The following is an 18,332-nucleotide window of genomic DNA, read 5'->3' on the forward strand; positions in this document are numbered from 1 at the left end:
TAGACTCTTGGACCCACAATAGATATTTAAGGAACTCCCAATATTATCCGTTTTAGAGCCTGTTTGGAAGTTTATGCCCGCAAGCTAGCAGCTTATAAGCTAAAAAAAATAAATTAGGTAGTCTAGTTTATTTTTTTAACTTATAAGCTAAGTTAAATGGGCTCAATTATTTTTTGAACTTATTTTAAGCATAAAATAACTTTAAACTGATTAACCAAACACTTAAAGAAATTGAAAATAATTTATAAGCAACTTATAAGGCAATCTAAACGACGGGCTCTTAAAAAAAACTTGCGCACTGCGCATCTTAAGGCAAAAGAAAAAAACAAACCCACCCACTAGTCGAAACCCTTGTACTTTTTTTCTCCTCTCACATCACTACTCTCGCGCTTCTCTACTCCCTCTTCACAAAGCTTGGATCAATACAAATATAATAAACCTTTACATTCATATATAATATAGTTTTGGGTAATATTGAGAATGGTATCAGGGAGATGGATGGAAACAGGAGCGGATGTGTGGAAAGATAGGGCACGATCGTTGCAACTTCGTCTCAGAGACCGACTTAGAGTAGCCGTTGATCATCATTGTCGCCGTCAGATGATATCTGATGGTTACTTCTCATCTACCCTTGAAAGATGGATCCAACGGTTCAGGGATTTCCGTAGAGATGCTCTGCCTTCTTCTTCCACTTTCTATCGTAAAAAAGGTCTGTTTCTAAATAGGACTGCAGCAATACATAATGTCACGAGTTGAGGAATATATTTTATTCATAGACTCATAAATCTCGGAATGCTCTCTACAATCTCCACTTTTTCTCCACTATATGAAACTTAGTAGAAACAGGAAAACCTATTCCCTTACTATAAATACTACTTATTTAGATATGAATTAAAATATCAAATTCTAACTAATTTTGATTTCCTAAAACTTTGAATTATTTTTATCTTCCTATTCTTAAGCATCATCAGTTATGCTACATTGAAAATCTAAATGCAGAATTTGCCAAGTTATTTGAGAAAGAATCCAGGAATGTGATAGTTTTTTAGTATGATACGAGAACGTAATAAGTTTTCAGTTTTACAATTAAAAAGATTAGGCAATATGACTGAACTTCATATGTATAAAAAACTTGCTAAAGCAATAAATTGTTGTTATAACTAACCAATGCCATCTACAATTAACATTTATGAGCTCATGATCTTTGCAAGAAGAAATTGGAATAACCAACTGACCTAAATCGCAGCTACCTTTGCTGATTTCTGCTTATACTGGTTTTGACCGCAGTGTTTGCAGTTTACTCGTGCTGTATTCTATTTTATTTAAGTTTGTCTTTCACATTAGAGATGTGATTTCATGCTGAAAATTAATCATCGCGACTGAAATTATTTGCTAAAATGATTCCTGGTACCGATGTTTGTCTACCTTTGATGGATTTAGGGTTTTTATCCAACTTTTAGGGAATTTTTAATATGTTATGCCTTTCAATATCCATTGCTCCTCTCGCGACTTGCAAGGTTCACTTTTGCTACCTTCATGACTTGGAAGGTTCTCTTTCCATTAAACTATCCCTCTATTTGTATTTGCTAACTTTTAGGGATTCAAACCCACCAAGTAGAATCAAGTTTGTTTCATGTAAGAGCATGAAGTGATCGGATGAATAGAGTTGCGTTGGTATGATTTTCGGGCTTGTTTGGCCATGAAATACTATTTCAGTACTTGCTAATCCTGAACTTCAAGTGAAATATTGGGTTGAATGTGTATTTGTGAAACTTTTTTTCTTTCAAGTAAGTACATGTCCAAACTTAGCTAAAGATGGGGCACAGTGGAAGTAAAAGATCCATATAGGTGATAGCTACAAATTGAGGATAGGTTTTAAACTTGTTAGAGAATTTCTATTATTATATATATATATATATTTTTTTTTTCTTTTTTTCTTCACTTTTATTTTATTTAGTCTGATGATGACATGATATGAGCATAAATGAAGAAATGGGGATTCATGTAGCCGATCTCAACTTGTTTGGACTGAGGCATAGTTGTCGTTGTTAAAGTACATGCCCTAACATAATTTCAAATTCAATTCAAATACTGTCCGTAAGGCCTACTAAAGTGCACCATGATTGTGTTGCCTCCCTTCATCACTTTAAGCAAGAAGCAATTGCGTCTAATAACATTGCTTATACCTGCAAGTTGTGGCTGCTAAATCTATATGAGGATTCTTCAAGATGCTTATCATGGTTGATACTCATGAATCGAATGCCTAATACTGCAGTCAGCAAGGATATTGATCCAGAAGCAGATTCAGTCCTGACTCGCATGCTGCAGGCTGTGGCCGTTCCTGTGCTTGGAAATGTTTGTCATGTGTTTATGCATGGCCTCAATCGTGTTCAGGTAAGCTAAATCTGAGTGAGTTACTATTTCAGCCGTTGCATAATTGGGAGGAATAACTAGACAACTTTTGCAGATATATGGTGCAGAAAAATTACATGAGGCGCTGGCAAATCGAATGGAAAATAAACCTCTTATTACAGTAAGCCATGTTTCTGAGTTAATTCTAGTTCCTTCCTTTAAACCTCAGACCCCTGGATTATATCTTTTGATATCTGGTTCTACTGTGTAAATGAACTTAGGTGAGCAATCATGTTGCTGCTATGGATGACCCACTAGTTATTGCTGCATTACTTCCTCCCAGCGTTATGTTGGATGCGCAAAATTTGAGATGGACACTTTGTGCAACTGATCGATGTTTCCGCAATCCAGTGACATCTGCCTTCTTCAAACATGTCAAAGTTCTTCCAGTGTCGCGTGGGGACGGTATTTATCAGAAGGTATTTTCTTTGCTGAGATGCTGGTGAGATGAAGTTATTCTGATATTCTAATTGCTTCTACATCACTTTTGATGAAGATAGTATTAAATGTCTCACTCGTTCAGTCTGAGATGTTTTCTTTTAAATGGTAAAAGAGTCTGATGTAGGTAATTGCTAATTTCTGCATGTACTGCAGGGGATGGACATGGCTATTTCAAAATTGAACCGTGGTGGATGGGTACACATATTTCCAGAAGGTAGTCGCTCTCGAGATGGTGGCAAAACAATGGGTTCTATGAAAAGAGGCATCGGAAGGTACTTATTCTTTCTAAGTAATTACTTGTGAATTGTATGATTATCCTTAAGTAGGTAACTTGTGAATTCCATGATTGTCAAAAAGGACACCAGTTCGTTTGTTTTAGAATTTCATATATGGAGAGAAAAAGACCAAGAGATAAGATATTGAAGGAGTTTTGTAGACATCACGGGCAGATTGATTCAGTTTTATTGCTATTGATTACCTTCTCGTTTTTTGTGCTGCTATAAAATGAGAGACTCTCCCTCTCTCCGCCATTCACCTGTTATTTAATTAGATTCATGTTGTCTGTTGGTGTTAAGTATGAGACTTTTGGTTGTCTTAATAGATTGGTCCTGGATGCTGACAATGTGCCAATAGTCGTCCCGTTTGTGCATACTGGAATGCAGGACATCATGCCTGTAGGAGCCAAGCTTCCCAGGATTGGAAAAATGGTATGTAATTCTTATTTTGAAGAGTGGTGAATAATGCAGCGACACATATCACGCACCAATACTATTAGGTAGAGAGAGGGCAATCAAAGAGATAAAACCTATTGCATTCCTCTACCTTAGTTACAATTTTCAACTGCTTGTATTAATTAGTATACTCTCAATGAGCTGTGAAAACTGCAGGTGACCGTTCTTGTTGGTGATCCGATCGAGTTTGATGACTTGCTTGCTGCGGAAGAGAAGGATAATATGTCAAGAGGAAAATTATATGATGCCGTGTCAACAAGAATTGGTGATCGATTACAGATGCTTAAGGCCCAGGTTGACAGATTAGCTGTCCAGGAAGCACAATCACAACACTACAATGACCGTGTTGGTGAACGAGCTGCTGGGATTGTGCAGCATGTTGACTGGGAAGCTCTCGGCATGGACAATTACATGAGCATTGAGGAGGATCATGTCCCTCCTCCAATGCAAGAACCTAGTATTGAGCAGCCATTAGTTGAGAAGCAGGTGGAAGAAAATAATCAGGATAGGTACTTTAGGTTGGGCTTCTCTGGGGAAAGTGGAATTGTGTCGAGGATCAGAGGTTACATGGGTTCTACAGAATTAATGCTATTTTCTGCTAGATGTTTAGTTACTAATAGTAGGGTAAAAGAAAATTTTGAGGACATTCAAGAGATTGCTCCATTGAAAGCTTGGAACAGCCTTTGGATGCCGTTGTATGAGAGTCAGGTTGGTAACCGGGAGATGTTAATTTAATTGAAGAGTTAAATTGGTTTTGGTCTAACTAGAGTGTTCAAATTTTGTGCTTTTGGTGTTTGTCGCATACAGTCAATTTTATAGTACTATAAACTCGTGAAAATATACTAGAATAATAAATTTATTAATGCTGTATCAAGTTAAAAATGTCTTGTCGCGCATCATTTTGATATGGTTTATGGTCTCTCGGTAGATCCATCCTTTTGCCAATAAGGTTTGCAATATATGTCCTGTCATGGTGGCCCTTTGATTATTTTCCTCATTTGGCCCTTTCGATCATGTGTCAAAATCAATTGAACTTGACCCAGTTTGTTGAAGCACCAAGTTCTTGGTGTCAACATAATATTTCCCATGTTCTACACTTTTCTTTTCGGTCCGTCTGAAAAATAATGTCATATTTTTTTATTTTTTAAACTTTGTGCCTATTTAAATGGTGTCACATAAATTGGGGCGAAGAGAGTATAATTTGACGGATCAAAATGCCACTCATACTTAAACATACGAGTGATAATGAATACAATCGATCAAAAAAGTTATTGAAAAAACTAGGATATATTTGCTGGTAGTATTATTTGTTTGACAAAAAAAAAATCCACTTTTGAAAATTTGAATTTTTTCTTACAATATATTAGAAAAAGTATCAATCAATTTGAATATGTTAAACTATTATTGCTATAGTTGTTATCTGACGAAAGATCAAGTGGGGCATAAGTTGAAAGAGAGCTTATTTATTTGGGAAGAAAAAGAAGGACTAATCCAACGGTTAAAATTACCTGATAGAGCAGCATAACGTCCATCAGACGGTAGTCGAACAATCGAACTCTAGTGAGACCCACAGTCACCTCAGTTTACATATTTCCCCAGGGTCGCAGCAGGGACAAAAATGGAAAAGTGAAAAAAACTGGAAACTCCACTGGATTTTAACAAAATAGACAGGAGAACAACTGTGGTGGGGTAGTTGATGGTATCTTCTCGAATTTGAATTGAATTAAATGGAGAAGAAGAATATTTGTTAACAATAAGATTCCAAAAAAATAAAAATGTTAGAAGAAGACGAAGATTTAGTGGAATCAGAAACTCAACTAACCGATGACCAGAAAATAGAAATTGCCAAATGGTTCCTTCTAAATGCCCCTGCCGGCGAAATTCAGTATGTCGCCAAAGGTCTTCTTCGTCTTTTCCTTGTCTTCCTTTATTTTCTTCGTGCTTGAAATTGTAACCACATTGGTGTTCGTTTGCGATCGGCGGTTTATTGATATTGTAACCACATTCGGTTTGGATTTTGCAGACGTTAGAGCTATTTTGAAGGACGAGAATGTATATAAGAAAGCAGCTGAGGAATCATTTCCCTCGTATAACAAATCTCACTTGATTTGTCTCGAATTGCCTAACAGAAGTGGCGATGTAAGTCTTTCTTTTTACATTGTGTTAGTTAGATTCTTCAAAATGTAATTTAGGCTAATTGTGTTATTGGAGGAGTTGATAATGTTAGATTTGTTAGTTTTCGGTTGTTGAGATTTGTATCTTAAAGTATTGCTAAGGGGTTGAAGGTTAAAAAATGAAGTAATTCGTAAGCAATACTTAATTGTTCTGATAAGTTTCCTTAATTGAAGGTTTGTGACCTCTTCGTGCCTCCTTTAGAGCTCAAAGACTGGAGGAACACGAAGGATCAAAGTAATGCACGAGAAACTTCAAATAAAATTAAGTTTTGCATGAGAAAAATCATTTGTCTTATTCTCCATTAAAGAAGTAAGATTACATTTGTAAGGCTCCAAATAAGGCTTTTAGGATAGACAAATATTTCATAGTACTTGGAGGCCGGAGCTACTACGAAAGAGTTGGATGTTGTTTGTTGAGCACCGTGTGTATGTATAAGTTCTTTACATTTGTATAACTCTTGTATATAGGGAATTTTCCACCACTTCAATAAATGATTACTTCATCAAAAGAAAAAAGAAAACTTTCCGAAGAACTGTTCTTTATGATGTCTAAGATTTTGTTCCCCTCTTCTAAAAAGAATGTAAAAATTAAAATGCTTATGATTTATGTAGTAATGACCACTTGGAAGCTATTTTCATTATCTAGTCGTGTAAAGTTGCTGCTCACTAATTTGTAGGTACTGATTACGCCATTTTGTGAGGTTGATAAGGATGAGTATCTTGATCCCCGAACTGCCCAGGTTGCCATAGTTGACCATGTCAAGCAAGTAAGTAGCTATGTTATCTTTTTTATAATTGTCCAAAGCCCATCTCTGTATTCCTATCAGTTGAGCAGATAGAAATTAATAAATGATCAGCTTAAGTGACGAAGAAAGGTTTATCTTTTTTCCTTCTTCTTTTTTCTCTTGGTGGGGAGTGATTCCATAGAAGAGGAAGGAATGAATGCTAGGTTCGTAAGGATGAGTATTTTGTTTAGAAGGTAATTAAAAAAAAACATTTAATATGGACAGACATAAACAATCTGGCAGAAGTTAGAATTTGTGAGGAGATGGTAGGACGATATCCAAAAATGTGCTTATTCTAAAAGAAAGGAAAAGGAAAAGTAACAAGAACAGGACGAAGAGAGAAAAGAAGAAAGAGATGCTTCATATAATGCTTGGTATACTCCTTATGCTTTGCAATTAAAAATATCCACATAATGTGGTCTTATGCCCATGTTGTTTATCTATAGTTTAGTACTTCTAGACTTCTTCCGGCTGATTGGAATTTGATTTATTAATCACATTCAGGCATTGGGGACAAAGAATAAAACACCAGAGTGAATTGTGTTAAGTGTTAAATTGGTCTATGATGGAAGTGAATATGAAGAATGAAGATATTGTGAACTTGAAAAATGTGCTTGGATATAGCAAGTCCGTGATTATCCTCATTACTCAATAGTTATAAACTTCACATAACATGCATTTCCTTTCTATTCTTGTTAATGTGATGGAGTGGATACCAATTTTGGAGAAGTGAAATAAGTCTCTTCTAATATGACTGGTCCATGGTTTTATATTAATCCTCATTACTCTACAGCTATGAGCTTCATATAGCATGCATTTCTTTTCTATTCTTGTTAATGTGATGGAGTAGATGCAAATAGATTGGAATAGTAAAATAAGTCTATGTTTAATATAACAAGTGCATGGGTTTACTCATAATTCAAGGGTTGTGAAATTCAAATTTATTGCCTTCTCTCTTTTTTTCCTAGTTATTGTTGTCGTGTAATACTTTGTGCTACCTTCTTGTAAGCTCACAGTATGTATGTATTCTAGGTTTGTAAAGACGTTAGGCCAGCAAGAGATGAAGAGCTTCCATCTGCTTTCGTGGAAGAGTATAGGTAAGCTTCTGTTAGCATCAAATATATTTCTCAGTTTTAACATCTGCGGTTTTGCTTCCTTTTTAGTTACTCTCTACATTCCGTTTTTTCCATTCAGATGTTGAAGTTTCTCTTTGTTATGATCTGATCAAAAAAAAAAAAAAAGTTTCTCTATGTTATGACAATTTGCAATTACTTCGCCTAATTGAGCTTTTTTTTTTTTCAACCATGCTCAACAAGACTTGCAAACTCAACCTCAGTTCTTAGATGGCACCCAGATATGTAGTTGCATTTCTTGTGGAAATTTTCTTTTCCTGCTTAATTGAAAGAAAAGCTGCATGTTTTGGTCAGTGCTTACAGAAATCAGTCTGAAAATAAATATTTAGGCTAATCTCTCCTAAATGCTGCTCTTCTCAATCAGTATCATTTCTTCTCTGACCCTCTAAATTGCATTATATGCCTTTCCTTTGGAGATATTCTTAGTTATCTGCACCTCAAGTGTTAATAAGCTATCCTGCATCATGATTCATGCGTGTGTTTATTCCATTAAGAAACTAATTCATAATACACTGGTTTACCTTTTCGTTCAACTTTATCTGTGAGGAACAGGTGTCTCCAAAGTAATGGGTAATGACATCAATGTCAGGTACCAAAGTCGTGGCACTGCACCTACATTTGGTATTATTGGGAGGCTTTAAGAGTATAAAAAGATTATATTCTGAGAGCGCAATGAATTCTCCAATAATTCCTAATGCTTAACATGCAGATTATAATAATCATGTTTTTGTTTTATGTGAGCAGTTCCCTTTTTATCATGGTTAGTTATTCCTCTCCATTAGGGGGTAAGGTCTTGGTACATCCTACCCTCCCCAAACCCCACTTGTGGGATTGCACTGGGTATGTTGTTGTTGTTGTAGGGGCTTTGTTTCTGAGTAATGGCTTTTTATTACCATTGCTTGCCAAATTTCCTAATCATGGTATTTGGTGTGTAGGTCTGCCATGGATGCAGAAATTATGAAGTATGTGAGTGAAGCATATCCAAAAGGTGTCTGTTCAGTTTACTGTACCGAGGGAAAGGATGTGGAAGAGCCAGGATTCGACTTTGAACTTGTTGTGGTGATTTCAGCTGTTAGGCATAGTCCTCAGAATTTCTGGTGTGTTAAGATTATTAAAACTCAAACTCTGACTTATTTGTGCAACACTCCCTTCATATATTCCTTGACTTATTTGTGCAACACTCCGATCTTATATTCCTAAATAATTATATTTATCCTGGTACAGAACTTGTAAACAGATACTGAAGTAATAGGTTGCTATATATAAACAAAGAATGAGGGATGTCTATTGCCTATTTTTCCTGTCGGCTTCACACTTGTCACTTGCATCAAGTGATGTCTTGTTATAGCACGTCTAACTTGTCAATTGGGTCAACAGACATCTTCTTATAGCTTGTCTAAAGAACCTAATACTATCTGCATCTTCTGTAGCAATGGAAGCTGGCGATCAATATGGAATATTGAATTTAAGGATGAAATTCAATCCGTAGAAGTGAGAGGGAAAATGCAGGTATGGTTTCATCAACAAAACGAGCATATAATTTTTGCCTTTTGGTTTCCTGATCTTTGTTTTTGCCTTTTCACAATTTTCTGGTTTCTTCACTGATTTTTACACATGAATGTAGACTCTTCCAAAATTATTATGGTTGGATTGAGCCGACCATCTAGTTTAGGGGTGAGGGTAGTTGTCGCTGTAGTTGTCGCTTTGTTGTTGTATGAAAAGCTTAAGTATTCAAACTTACATATCCTTTACCTGCTCTGTACTCAGGTTGGCGCCCACTACTTTGAAGAGGGAAACGTGCAGCTAGATGCAAAACATGAATGTAAGGATACAACGTTAATTCAGGTAAGTGACTATAGTTTGTCCACAAACTTCTCTTTTCTATATTGTCGTGTCCTTTTCCTGGTCATAACTCACAAGGTATAGCAGCCGTTCTCTGCTGTAGGTTGTGTCATTTCTTTTGTTTGTTTCTGAACCAGTGTTAAGTGATAATGCTGCAGAACAGCCCGTAGAGACTGTAGATTGATGCCTTGTGAGGGTACTTGGAGAATGCAATGAGAGATTACTTCTTTTGGCAATAAATCATGATAAGTTTTCTCAAAATATTGTAAGGGCGGTCTTGAGTTTAGCTATTCTTCTACAATGTGAGAGCATGGTTGTTGGTAATAGTTTTTAATGACGAATATGTTAGCCCGGGAAGTTCTTCAGGAAACACCTCTGGATATTTGTTAACTACCAGAACAGACTGAAGAGTCGGCAATTCTGCATTCACATCTCTAACTCGCACTAGGTGATATATACACCCTTTGGAAATCATCTTCCTCGCCTTAAGGTAAGAAGTAAACCTACCCTTAGGCGTCACAGCATTACCTTTCCACTCTACGACTGACTCGTCCGGGATATGGAATCTTACAATCTTCACTCGACAATCGACCGTAGCATAACAAGATGCTAGCCAATCCATGTCCATAATAACATCGAAATCAACCATCTCTAACTCAATTAGATCCGCTGATGTGTGATTTCTTGGCTTGTATTGTTTTCAGATTACCATGTCTAGAGCACAAAATTATAAGCATTACTATCCAACTTTAGTATTACAAACAGACTTCGGCTATGATGGCTTTTTTCCATAATTTTTCTTTCATTTACCATGATTTGTCTCCTAATGTATACTTCCAATGAGAGTAAAAAGCCACTAGCATGGCTAGACAAGCAAGAGAATGAAAAATGATATAATTGCTTCTGCGCATCCTACTTTGTGTACCTGATGTAGAGATTGAAGGTCATACTAATATCAACACTTTGCATCTTAAGCAATCTGATTGGAACTCATATGGTGGCAGAAATAGAAGTAGCATGCTAAGAAAATAAAGGGTAAGACATAATAATTCCTGGAAATGCTATATTCTGCTTGTCTTAGTGTTGGATAAGGTTAAGCTACAATCCTTATTGAAAAAGTTTAAGCTAAAATCAAAACTTTTTTGCTTGTATGATCTGATTGGGAATCGAATAGGAAAGAAAAGAAGTAGCATGATCAGACAGCCAGAATGATTAGAAAGTGAGACAACTGTTTCTGGAAAGTCCTATTTGTTTAACTAGTGTAAAACTTCAAGGACAAGCTAAAGGAAAAGTTTCTTGAATGAATAATCTTATTAGCACGAAGAAATAAAATTCCGATTAACTCTATCTTGTGATCATTTACATTTTACAATGATTTAAGTTTGAATTTACTGATTTTGTCGTGTCTTTCTCAGTCCCCAGATGATTCTGCAATTTCCTTGGTCAACATTATTCGTCACCATGAGACCGAGTATCTGGCTTCTCTTCAGGTTTTCTCATTGTTCCTACTTCCTTCATCACTCTCTCCACCCCTTTCTATCACGTCATCTAAGACTTCCCCATTCCCTCCCCACCCCACCCTTCTACCCCTTTTCTATTAAGTGTCTGTTACCGGTATTTTATTCCAAGTTACTGATGGCCCTTTTAATGGCAGACATCTTACTTGAAATTGCCTGATACCACTTTCAAGGTACTCCTTCAAGTTCAAAGCCTTTAAATCAAAATATTTTACATTTTATGTGAAAGATACATGAGAGTTTGTCATTACAATCTCACAGCAGTCATGTTTTCTCACTATGTCTTAGCTGGGAGAAACATCTCTCACCACGTTGCACCATGGAAAGGATGCAAATAAATAAATCTTATCTTTTGCAGGACTTGCGGAGGAAGCTTCCCGTTACCCGTACATTGTTCCCATGGCACAACACCGCTCAATTTAGCCTTACAAGAGACATCGAAAAGGAACTTGGAATTGGAAAATAGAAACGTTTGATGCCCTTTTATACAAGCTGAACATGTATACACCATTCTTGATAGTACAAGCAAGTTTACTTGAAGATTGCCATCACCGGCTCTTTGTTGTCTTCTCCCTGTTGTATTTCTTTGAGAGGGACTTCCGTTTTATGCTTTCTTACCATGGTTGTTAATGTGGGAACTGTTCCTTAGTTGTTCATTTGGCAGTTGGCCTGAAAGATTTGTGTATGCTATGAAGAGTTGTAAAGTACTGAATTTGAAGTCTTTCTTCATGGTTTTTAACCTTGGAATGTGTGAACGAAGCTGGTAAAGAATGATTCTTGTTAATATACTTTTTTCAAGGGTTGTTGTTGTTGTTGTATACTTTTTTCAAGTGTCTGAAAGGTCGAGGCGAGTACAAGTGTACAACCATCAGATTGTTCGAACTTCGTTGTGATTTCGTCTAATCTGTCCCTTTTAAAATTTTGTTGGATCATACAGATTTGTGCATCCTTGGTAAGACTAACCTAATTATGGAACTTCCCTGTCCGTATGAATCCGTGACCGGTTAAAATATACCTGCTTGTATATGAACAGAGAAACGCGGAAATTAATTATAGCATTATCTATGGACTATGGGTAATTGTCAGATTAAACATTGGATGAACTATGACCGACAGTAACAACTGTTGACTAATGATTCGAAAATGCGCAAGAATACTTTCCTTTATTCATGATGGTTGCCAGCTGAAAGATTGAAAAGGAAAATATTGAAAGTAATATTCCCTCCAGGTAAAATTTGAACTATGCCGCTAAATTGAGCCAGAGGAAGTGATAATTAAAAATTTCCGTTACCGGGAATCGAACCCAGGTCTCCTGGGTGAAAGCCAGATATCCTAACCGCTGGACGATAACGGATGTTGTATGTTTTGTTTTGCTTCAACATTCAAGTTATTGCGCTTCAAATGTCCAACAAAAATATAGATTTTAACTTACTGATAGGAATTAGGATCAAAATATTTTAAAGTCAAATGCTCTTGGATAGGTAGCTGAATTGGGAATAAATCCTTTTTTTTCCCTTTATATTGAATGTAGTCAATTACTTTTGAGGTCGTGTGAACAAAGAGTTGTAGAGATGTGAGAAGTTTTGTTTTCACTATCGACTAACCGTCCTGTTAGCAATGCTATATTAAATTGGCACTTGTCTTCCTCTTGTAATATACTATTTCTTTCTGTTATGTCTATCCACCTCCTCTTCTTCTTGTATCGTTATAGCTTCGAAAATCAACTAAGCGTCAAGCCTATTTATGAAGAGAAGAGTTGTCGGACTATTGGAAAGTGAAAGAATATGAGAAGGTGTCTTGGATATAAATGATACAATAATAATCAATAGTGATAAATTATTAACAATGCTTTCTCTTGTAAACTCTAATACAAAAGCTTTAAAGTTTTATTATCTTAAATTCTTCCACTTCCATTATTATCTTAGCATTATGACTTGCAATTGATTGGAGAAAATAGGTAACATATGAAAATCAATCATTACCTGTTATCAGTTTCACCCTTTTCTTCTCTCTTCTCTAATAATTTATTATAAAAGTAAAATAATCTTCTTACATTTTCTTCATTTAAATAAATTACTGTACTTTTTTTTTTCTTCAATATTTGCTACTGAAGTTTTTATATTTTAATTAGAACTTATACGATGAATCATCCTAACAATACAACCTTACTATAATAAAAAAAATTAATAATATAAATGTTCAACACAACACAATCTTGTAAATAAATTTGTAGCGCGAGATTATAGTATTTGACATGAATCCACATGACACGACACGAGCACGATGACATGATTCATGGTTAAAAGTTGAAATTTCATAATGATAATTATATTCAGAAATACTCATAAAGCACATGCACAACCATTAGTAAGAATCAATATAGAATGATGCACTCGAAGAAGAGGACATATAATCTAAACTTTTAAAAAATTTAAAATATGTAATAACTTTGAAGTAATTTAAGGCCAAAAGAAAAAAGAAGGAAACTCGAAAAGAAAAAATGATAAAAGAAACAGAGACATGGTGGAAAGGTGAAGTGTATATAAAGACTAAAATAGCCCCTTATGATTGAAATAGAAAGTCAGAAAGTTGGGGATTTTGAACTTAAAATATGTTGAAAGCAGTACGGTTCAATTTACAGCCCATGGAGCATGGAGCCCACCCAATTCATACATCAAAGCATAGCCCTAACGGCGGTATAATGGAAAAATATTTACGACAAGCTGGACTCTACTTAATACACAGTTTAAGTGTAATCTACCCACTTTGAAGCAACCCTACGCTTTTATTTTTCCAGGAAAGTGAATAAAAAAAATACGAAGACCAGCTAGGTAAGCCTTTGAATATTTTTTTCAAATCTCTAGAATTTATTCATTGTTTGTTTTAGCACATATTTTTGCGTATTAACTCATGTCAAGGTTTTGATTGTAAAAAAGAGAGAATTTTAAGATAGTGTTTTTTTTTTTTTTTTTCCCTTTTCTTTTCTTTGTGTACAATTACTCGGCGACAAAAGGTATCAGTTTGCTGGATTGGTAATCTGTGTGTTTTGACTTTTGCAGGCAATCTTGAATTCAGAATTTCCTGCATCTAAAGATGGTATGTTTAATATGATAATCGCTTTCTGAGGTTTAGGGTTAGGGTTTTGAGTTTTATATGAAACTCTAATTTTTTTATGTTTCTTCTGTTTCAGCTTCCCCTTTCTTTGCTCAAGACTGCACAGGGGCATCCCATGGTAGGCTTTTGAACCCCCCCCCCCCCCCCCCCCCCCCCCTCTCCTCCACCAATGTGGACGAGGGGTAGTGTCTCTCTCTCTTTTTTTTTTTTCTTAGTTTGTTGTTTAGTCTGATCTTAAATCTTTTCTGTGTGGTAATGCACTTAGCTCAATTAGGTTTTTTCGAGTTTTGCATGCTTTAATAGCTATACTAATTTAGATGCGTAATTCTCCTGTTGTAGCTGCTTGGGAAATTACAGAGAGAATAACAATAATGATCTCATATTTTGTCACCGTATTTAAAGGCAACGTGTCTTTTGTTGCTATAGTTTATTAGTTTCTGCATATTCATATAATATCTCCAAAATAAGCCTCAAGTCCCTGTATCCCATATGAAGTCTTCAAGATTCAAAATGGTGTATGGGATTATTATCATTGAAGTTGCTTGTATTCGCTGACTGGAGACTTCTTGTTTTTTTTCTAATACAGTTGGTGGAGCTAAAAAATGGAGAGACTTATAATGGTCATTTGGTGAATTGTGATACTTGGATGAATATCCATCTTCGTGAAGTTATCTGTACGTCAAAGGTAATTCATTGTTTTTTAAATGTTATCGCTAGGTTTTCAGATGTATTGGTGCAAGGTCACCTTATTTTCAAAAATACTAATGCAGGATGGAGATAGATTTTGGAGAATGCCTGAATGTTATATTCGTGGCAATACCATCAAGTATCTTAGAGTTCCTGACGAGGTCAGTTTATTTTCTGAATTACTATGATTGATAATGCGTTAGTGCAAGTATTATTTGTTTTTTACTAATAACATAGTGTAAATGGCACTCTTGGACCTTGTATTGAGGGGACAAGATGTGTGCCTATTTGTGGTTATTCATATCATTAAATGGTTGTTTTGTGTGGGCGAATGTAAAGTTCGTGTACTGGTTGTGGAATGGCTGTTTCTACTTTAGTAACTAACTACTTGCTTTTGTGCTATCACTCGACGTGCCTTGTTCATCAATAACTCGCAGTTTCCTATATGTTTGGCTGTAAATTAAGATGTTTGTGTTGAAATATGTGACAATGAGTATGTGAAATCTTAAGTTGTTAGAGAGAGAGAGAGTACACTCTTTTTTTCTTAATAATATTTCTTTACACGCCTCCTAAGGTGCAGGACTGATTCTTTTTGATAGGCCCAACACGTAGAAATTCTTTTCTGATAATTGGTGGGGTGAGACTCAAACGCAGGACCTTTGCCTGCTAGGAAACGAGGTTGAAATGCGATCTTATAAAATAAAAAACATGTTGAAATATTTGACCATCTCAATTAAAAGCTGAAGTTGTTAGAGAGAGCACATTTTTATTTACTTAATAATATATTAGACAGAACACGCAAGACAGGCCATTTACACCTGTCTCGTGGTGAATTTTAGGGGCTTGGTTTGATTTAAGTAGGTGGAATCAAGATATTAGCTAATCTTGATTTGACCAGATTCACGGATATACTTGTCTGGTTACTCATTTAATGAGGTTTTTAGGGGCAGGCCCATGTTTGCTATTGTAAGTTGAAGTTATTATACTCCCTCCGGTCCAAAATAATTGAGGATTTAGCCTCTAAAAGTTGGTCCAAAATAATTGAGGTTTTAGTTTATCAAGAAGGTATTTTATTCTTTTGCCAAATTTATCCTTGACACATTCTTAATTCAATGAACAAATTTAATTCTTATTATAGTTTCAAAGCCCCTCTCAATTAAGGGTATTTTAGTCAATACACCTCTTAATTTTTGGGAGTGAGTGAATTCCTTAATCCATGTGCCCAAGTCTAAAACCTCAATTATTTTGGACCGGAGGGAGTACCAGCTAATCTTGTGGTGTCTGGACTTATGGGGCTAAACTTACCTTGACATTTTGTCTGCTTACTAGTAAACAGAGCAGGAAGCCAATCTTGTGGTGTCTGGACTTATGGGGCTAAACTTACCTTGACATTTTGTCTGCTTACTAGTAAACAGAGCAGGAAGCCAATCTTGTGGTTTCTGCACTTATGGGGCTAAACTTATCTGACATTTTGTCTGCTTACTAGTAAACAGAGCAGGAAAGCCATAGAAAACGGGTAGAAAAATTCAAGGAGGTATCTGCAGTAAAACATGTCTTCCAGTCTTCCCCAGTTCACTAACTGAGAATTTAATTTAATGATTTGCCAACTTTAATGAAATCTAAGCAGTGATACAGGGTGGGAACTGAAGGTTGAAACTTATAACACAACTCTGATGTCTCTAAGGCTAAATATGAATGTGCGCATAATCTTGTTGCCTTTCTACTATTGATAAAATAGATTTCTTGAAATGAAACTATTCCTGTGGATGGAACTTTAGCGTTTTAGACGTGGAACCGTGTTTTTTTTCCAAATAAGATGTGTAACCAAGAACATTAGCATTTTCTTGTTCTTTTTTCTTCCTTAAGCACCGAAACCTCTGCCATCCATCTCTTTGTATATACATAACTCACATACACAGTATAAATACGTACGGATAGCAGACACACAGATGCATGTTTGATAACAACTTTAGCCTTTTCTAGGTCCAGTTCCCTTAGTTTGTTTGTAGATGGAGTCAAGATACTAGCTAATCTCGGTGTGACTGTACTCATGGAGCGATTTGTCAGGTTAATCATTTAATCGAAACCAAAGCAAGTAAATTGAGATGAACTTGTTATACACCTTTCCCAGTGTGCTTTTAGGGGTTGCAGTTTCTGCTATCGTAAATTGTTGTCATAATGCTAGCTTCTCTCTGTCTGTTCACCTTCCACACACACATTCATAATTGATTTAGGAATGGCTGTTGAGTGTTGGAGTTTACTTCTGTATCCTTTGATTGATCTCTTAGGAGTGTCAGTAACCATCTTTTCCCAGTGTTTGTTTGTTTCCTCTGTCAGATGCTTTTATTTTTGTCGCTTGTGCGGGCCTTCACTACTAACTAGGAACTAGGAAGGGAGTTGATGTTTATAAATTGTGGAGTGCTCAAGTTGATAATCCCTCTTAGTGCTGTTTGGCTAACTATACTATTGCTTTCCAGGTGATTGATAAAGTCCAAGAAGAAACAAAAAGCCGTCAAGGTACTACTTTGGACTAGTAATATTCAGAAAGTGTTATAATTACTTCTATTTTAGTTATTGGATCAATGCGGGGTTTGTTCATTGTACAAATATTTCCCTGCTTGCCTAGAATTAGGTTCTGAACATTAAGCTTAACTAGTATATTGTTAATTCCTTTTGCAGATCGAAAACCACCCGGTGTAGGTGGGCGAGGAAGAGGAAGAGGTGGTAGGGATGAAGGTGCTGCTGGAAGACAGGCAAAAGGCATTGGGCGTGGAATGGAAGATGGGGGTGCCAAAGGCCGGGGCAAAGGAGGACCTGGTGCTAAGTCTGGTGGAAAAGGTATGACGTGTTCAATGCTAGTTGAACATAATTTTGTTCTTATTCTGCTAAAAGTTTATGATATCCCTAAGTCTCAATCCGAGGCATTGCATTTCCAAGATATCTTATTCATGCATTTCTATATCTAGCAATAAATTCTACTAGATTGAAGAGACTTGCTGCCATGTTCAATGCTTGAAATCAGTCTCCATAGTGATGTTACCTGTTTCAAAAAAAAAAAAATCAGTCTCCATAGAGGAAGTTTTAAGTTCTAACAGTAATCAAGTATATTTGAGAACTCATTATTTATAGCCATTTGCTAATCAGATGATTCTGGATCGGATTTATTTTACAGGTGGAGGCCGTGGACGCGGCTAATCATCTTCATTTAGAGACAAAGAAGCCAGATGACAAGTGGCACTTTAAAGGCCTACTAGATATATTGTACTTACCTAATTTTGTTTGTACTGCGAAATTATGAAGGCGCTTACTGGAGGAAAGGCTGCTTCCATTTATTTTTAGTTTGAGATGGAATGTATTTAGGCTTGAAATGCTCAATCTCTTTTCTTTGTGAAGACATATGTAAGAGTTCGTGTCTGGAAAATATATGCCATCACTATGTGATTATTTTAAATGAAAAACTGAGCTAGTTTTCTTGCCGAATCCGAGGTGTCGAGGT

At 36.0% G+C, this 18,332-nt stretch overlaps 3 protein-coding genes and 1 non-coding gene across 4 annotated transcripts; 3 read left to right on the forward strand and 1 right to left on the reverse strand.

The window, feature by feature from the left end:
• Window positions 1-293: 293 nt before the first annotated feature.
• Window positions 294-4,486, forward strand: LOC132645961 (uncharacterized). Its single transcript, XM_060363252.1, has 7 exons — window positions 294-709; window positions 2,276-2,394; window positions 2,468-2,533; window positions 2,634-2,831; window positions 3,007-3,125; window positions 3,455-3,560; window positions 3,741-4,486. Exons 1-7 carry the CDS (start codon window positions 481-483, stop codon window positions 4,317-4,319), a joined length of 1,416 nt encoding a protein of 471 aa, XP_060219235.1. The 5' UTR covers window positions 294-480; the 3' UTR covers window positions 4,320-4,486.
• A 659-nt stretch (window positions 4,487-5,145) lies between these two features.
• On the forward strand, window positions 5,146-11,853 carry LOC132645964 (F-actin-capping protein subunit alpha). Its single transcript, XM_060363259.1, has 10 exons — window positions 5,146-5,483; window positions 5,608-5,723; window positions 6,436-6,525; window positions 7,576-7,640; window positions 8,612-8,773; window positions 9,107-9,185; window positions 9,444-9,521; window positions 10,934-11,008; window positions 11,173-11,208; window positions 11,394-11,853. The coding sequence occupies exons 1-10, from the start codon at window positions 5,360-5,362 to the stop codon at window positions 11,499-11,501; spliced, it is 933 nt and encodes a 310-aa protein (XP_060219242.1). The 5' UTR covers window positions 5,146-5,359; the 3' UTR covers window positions 11,502-11,853.
• Window positions 11,854-12,317: 464 nt separating this feature from the next.
• TRNAE-UUC (transfer RNA glutamic acid (anticodon UUC)) lies at window positions 12,318-12,389 on the reverse strand. The gene has a single exon. It is a non-coding gene; the product is annotated as a tRNA-Glu (tRNA).
• A 1,326-nt stretch (window positions 12,390-13,715) lies between these two features.
• Window positions 13,716-18,316, forward strand: LOC132645967 (probable U6 snRNA-associated Sm-like protein LSm4). Its single transcript, XM_060363263.1, has 8 exons — window positions 13,716-13,866; window positions 14,095-14,131; window positions 14,226-14,267; window positions 14,736-14,834; window positions 14,920-14,997; window positions 17,314-17,353; window positions 17,516-17,674; window positions 18,009-18,316. The coding sequence occupies exons 2-8, from the start codon at window positions 14,129-14,131 to the stop codon at window positions 18,029-18,031; spliced, it is 444 nt and encodes a 147-aa protein (XP_060219246.1). The 5' UTR covers window positions 13,716-13,866; window positions 14,095-14,128; the 3' UTR covers window positions 18,032-18,316.
• The last annotated feature ends 16 nt before the right edge of the window (window positions 18,317-18,332 follow it).

The sequence above is a fragment of the Lycium barbarum genome, chromosome 6 (genome assembly GCF_019175385.1).
Source record: "Lycium barbarum isolate Lr01 chromosome 6, ASM1917538v2, whole genome shotgun sequence".
Classification (NCBI taxonomy): domain Eukaryota; kingdom Viridiplantae; phylum Streptophyta; class Magnoliopsida; order Solanales; family Solanaceae; genus Lycium; species Lycium barbarum.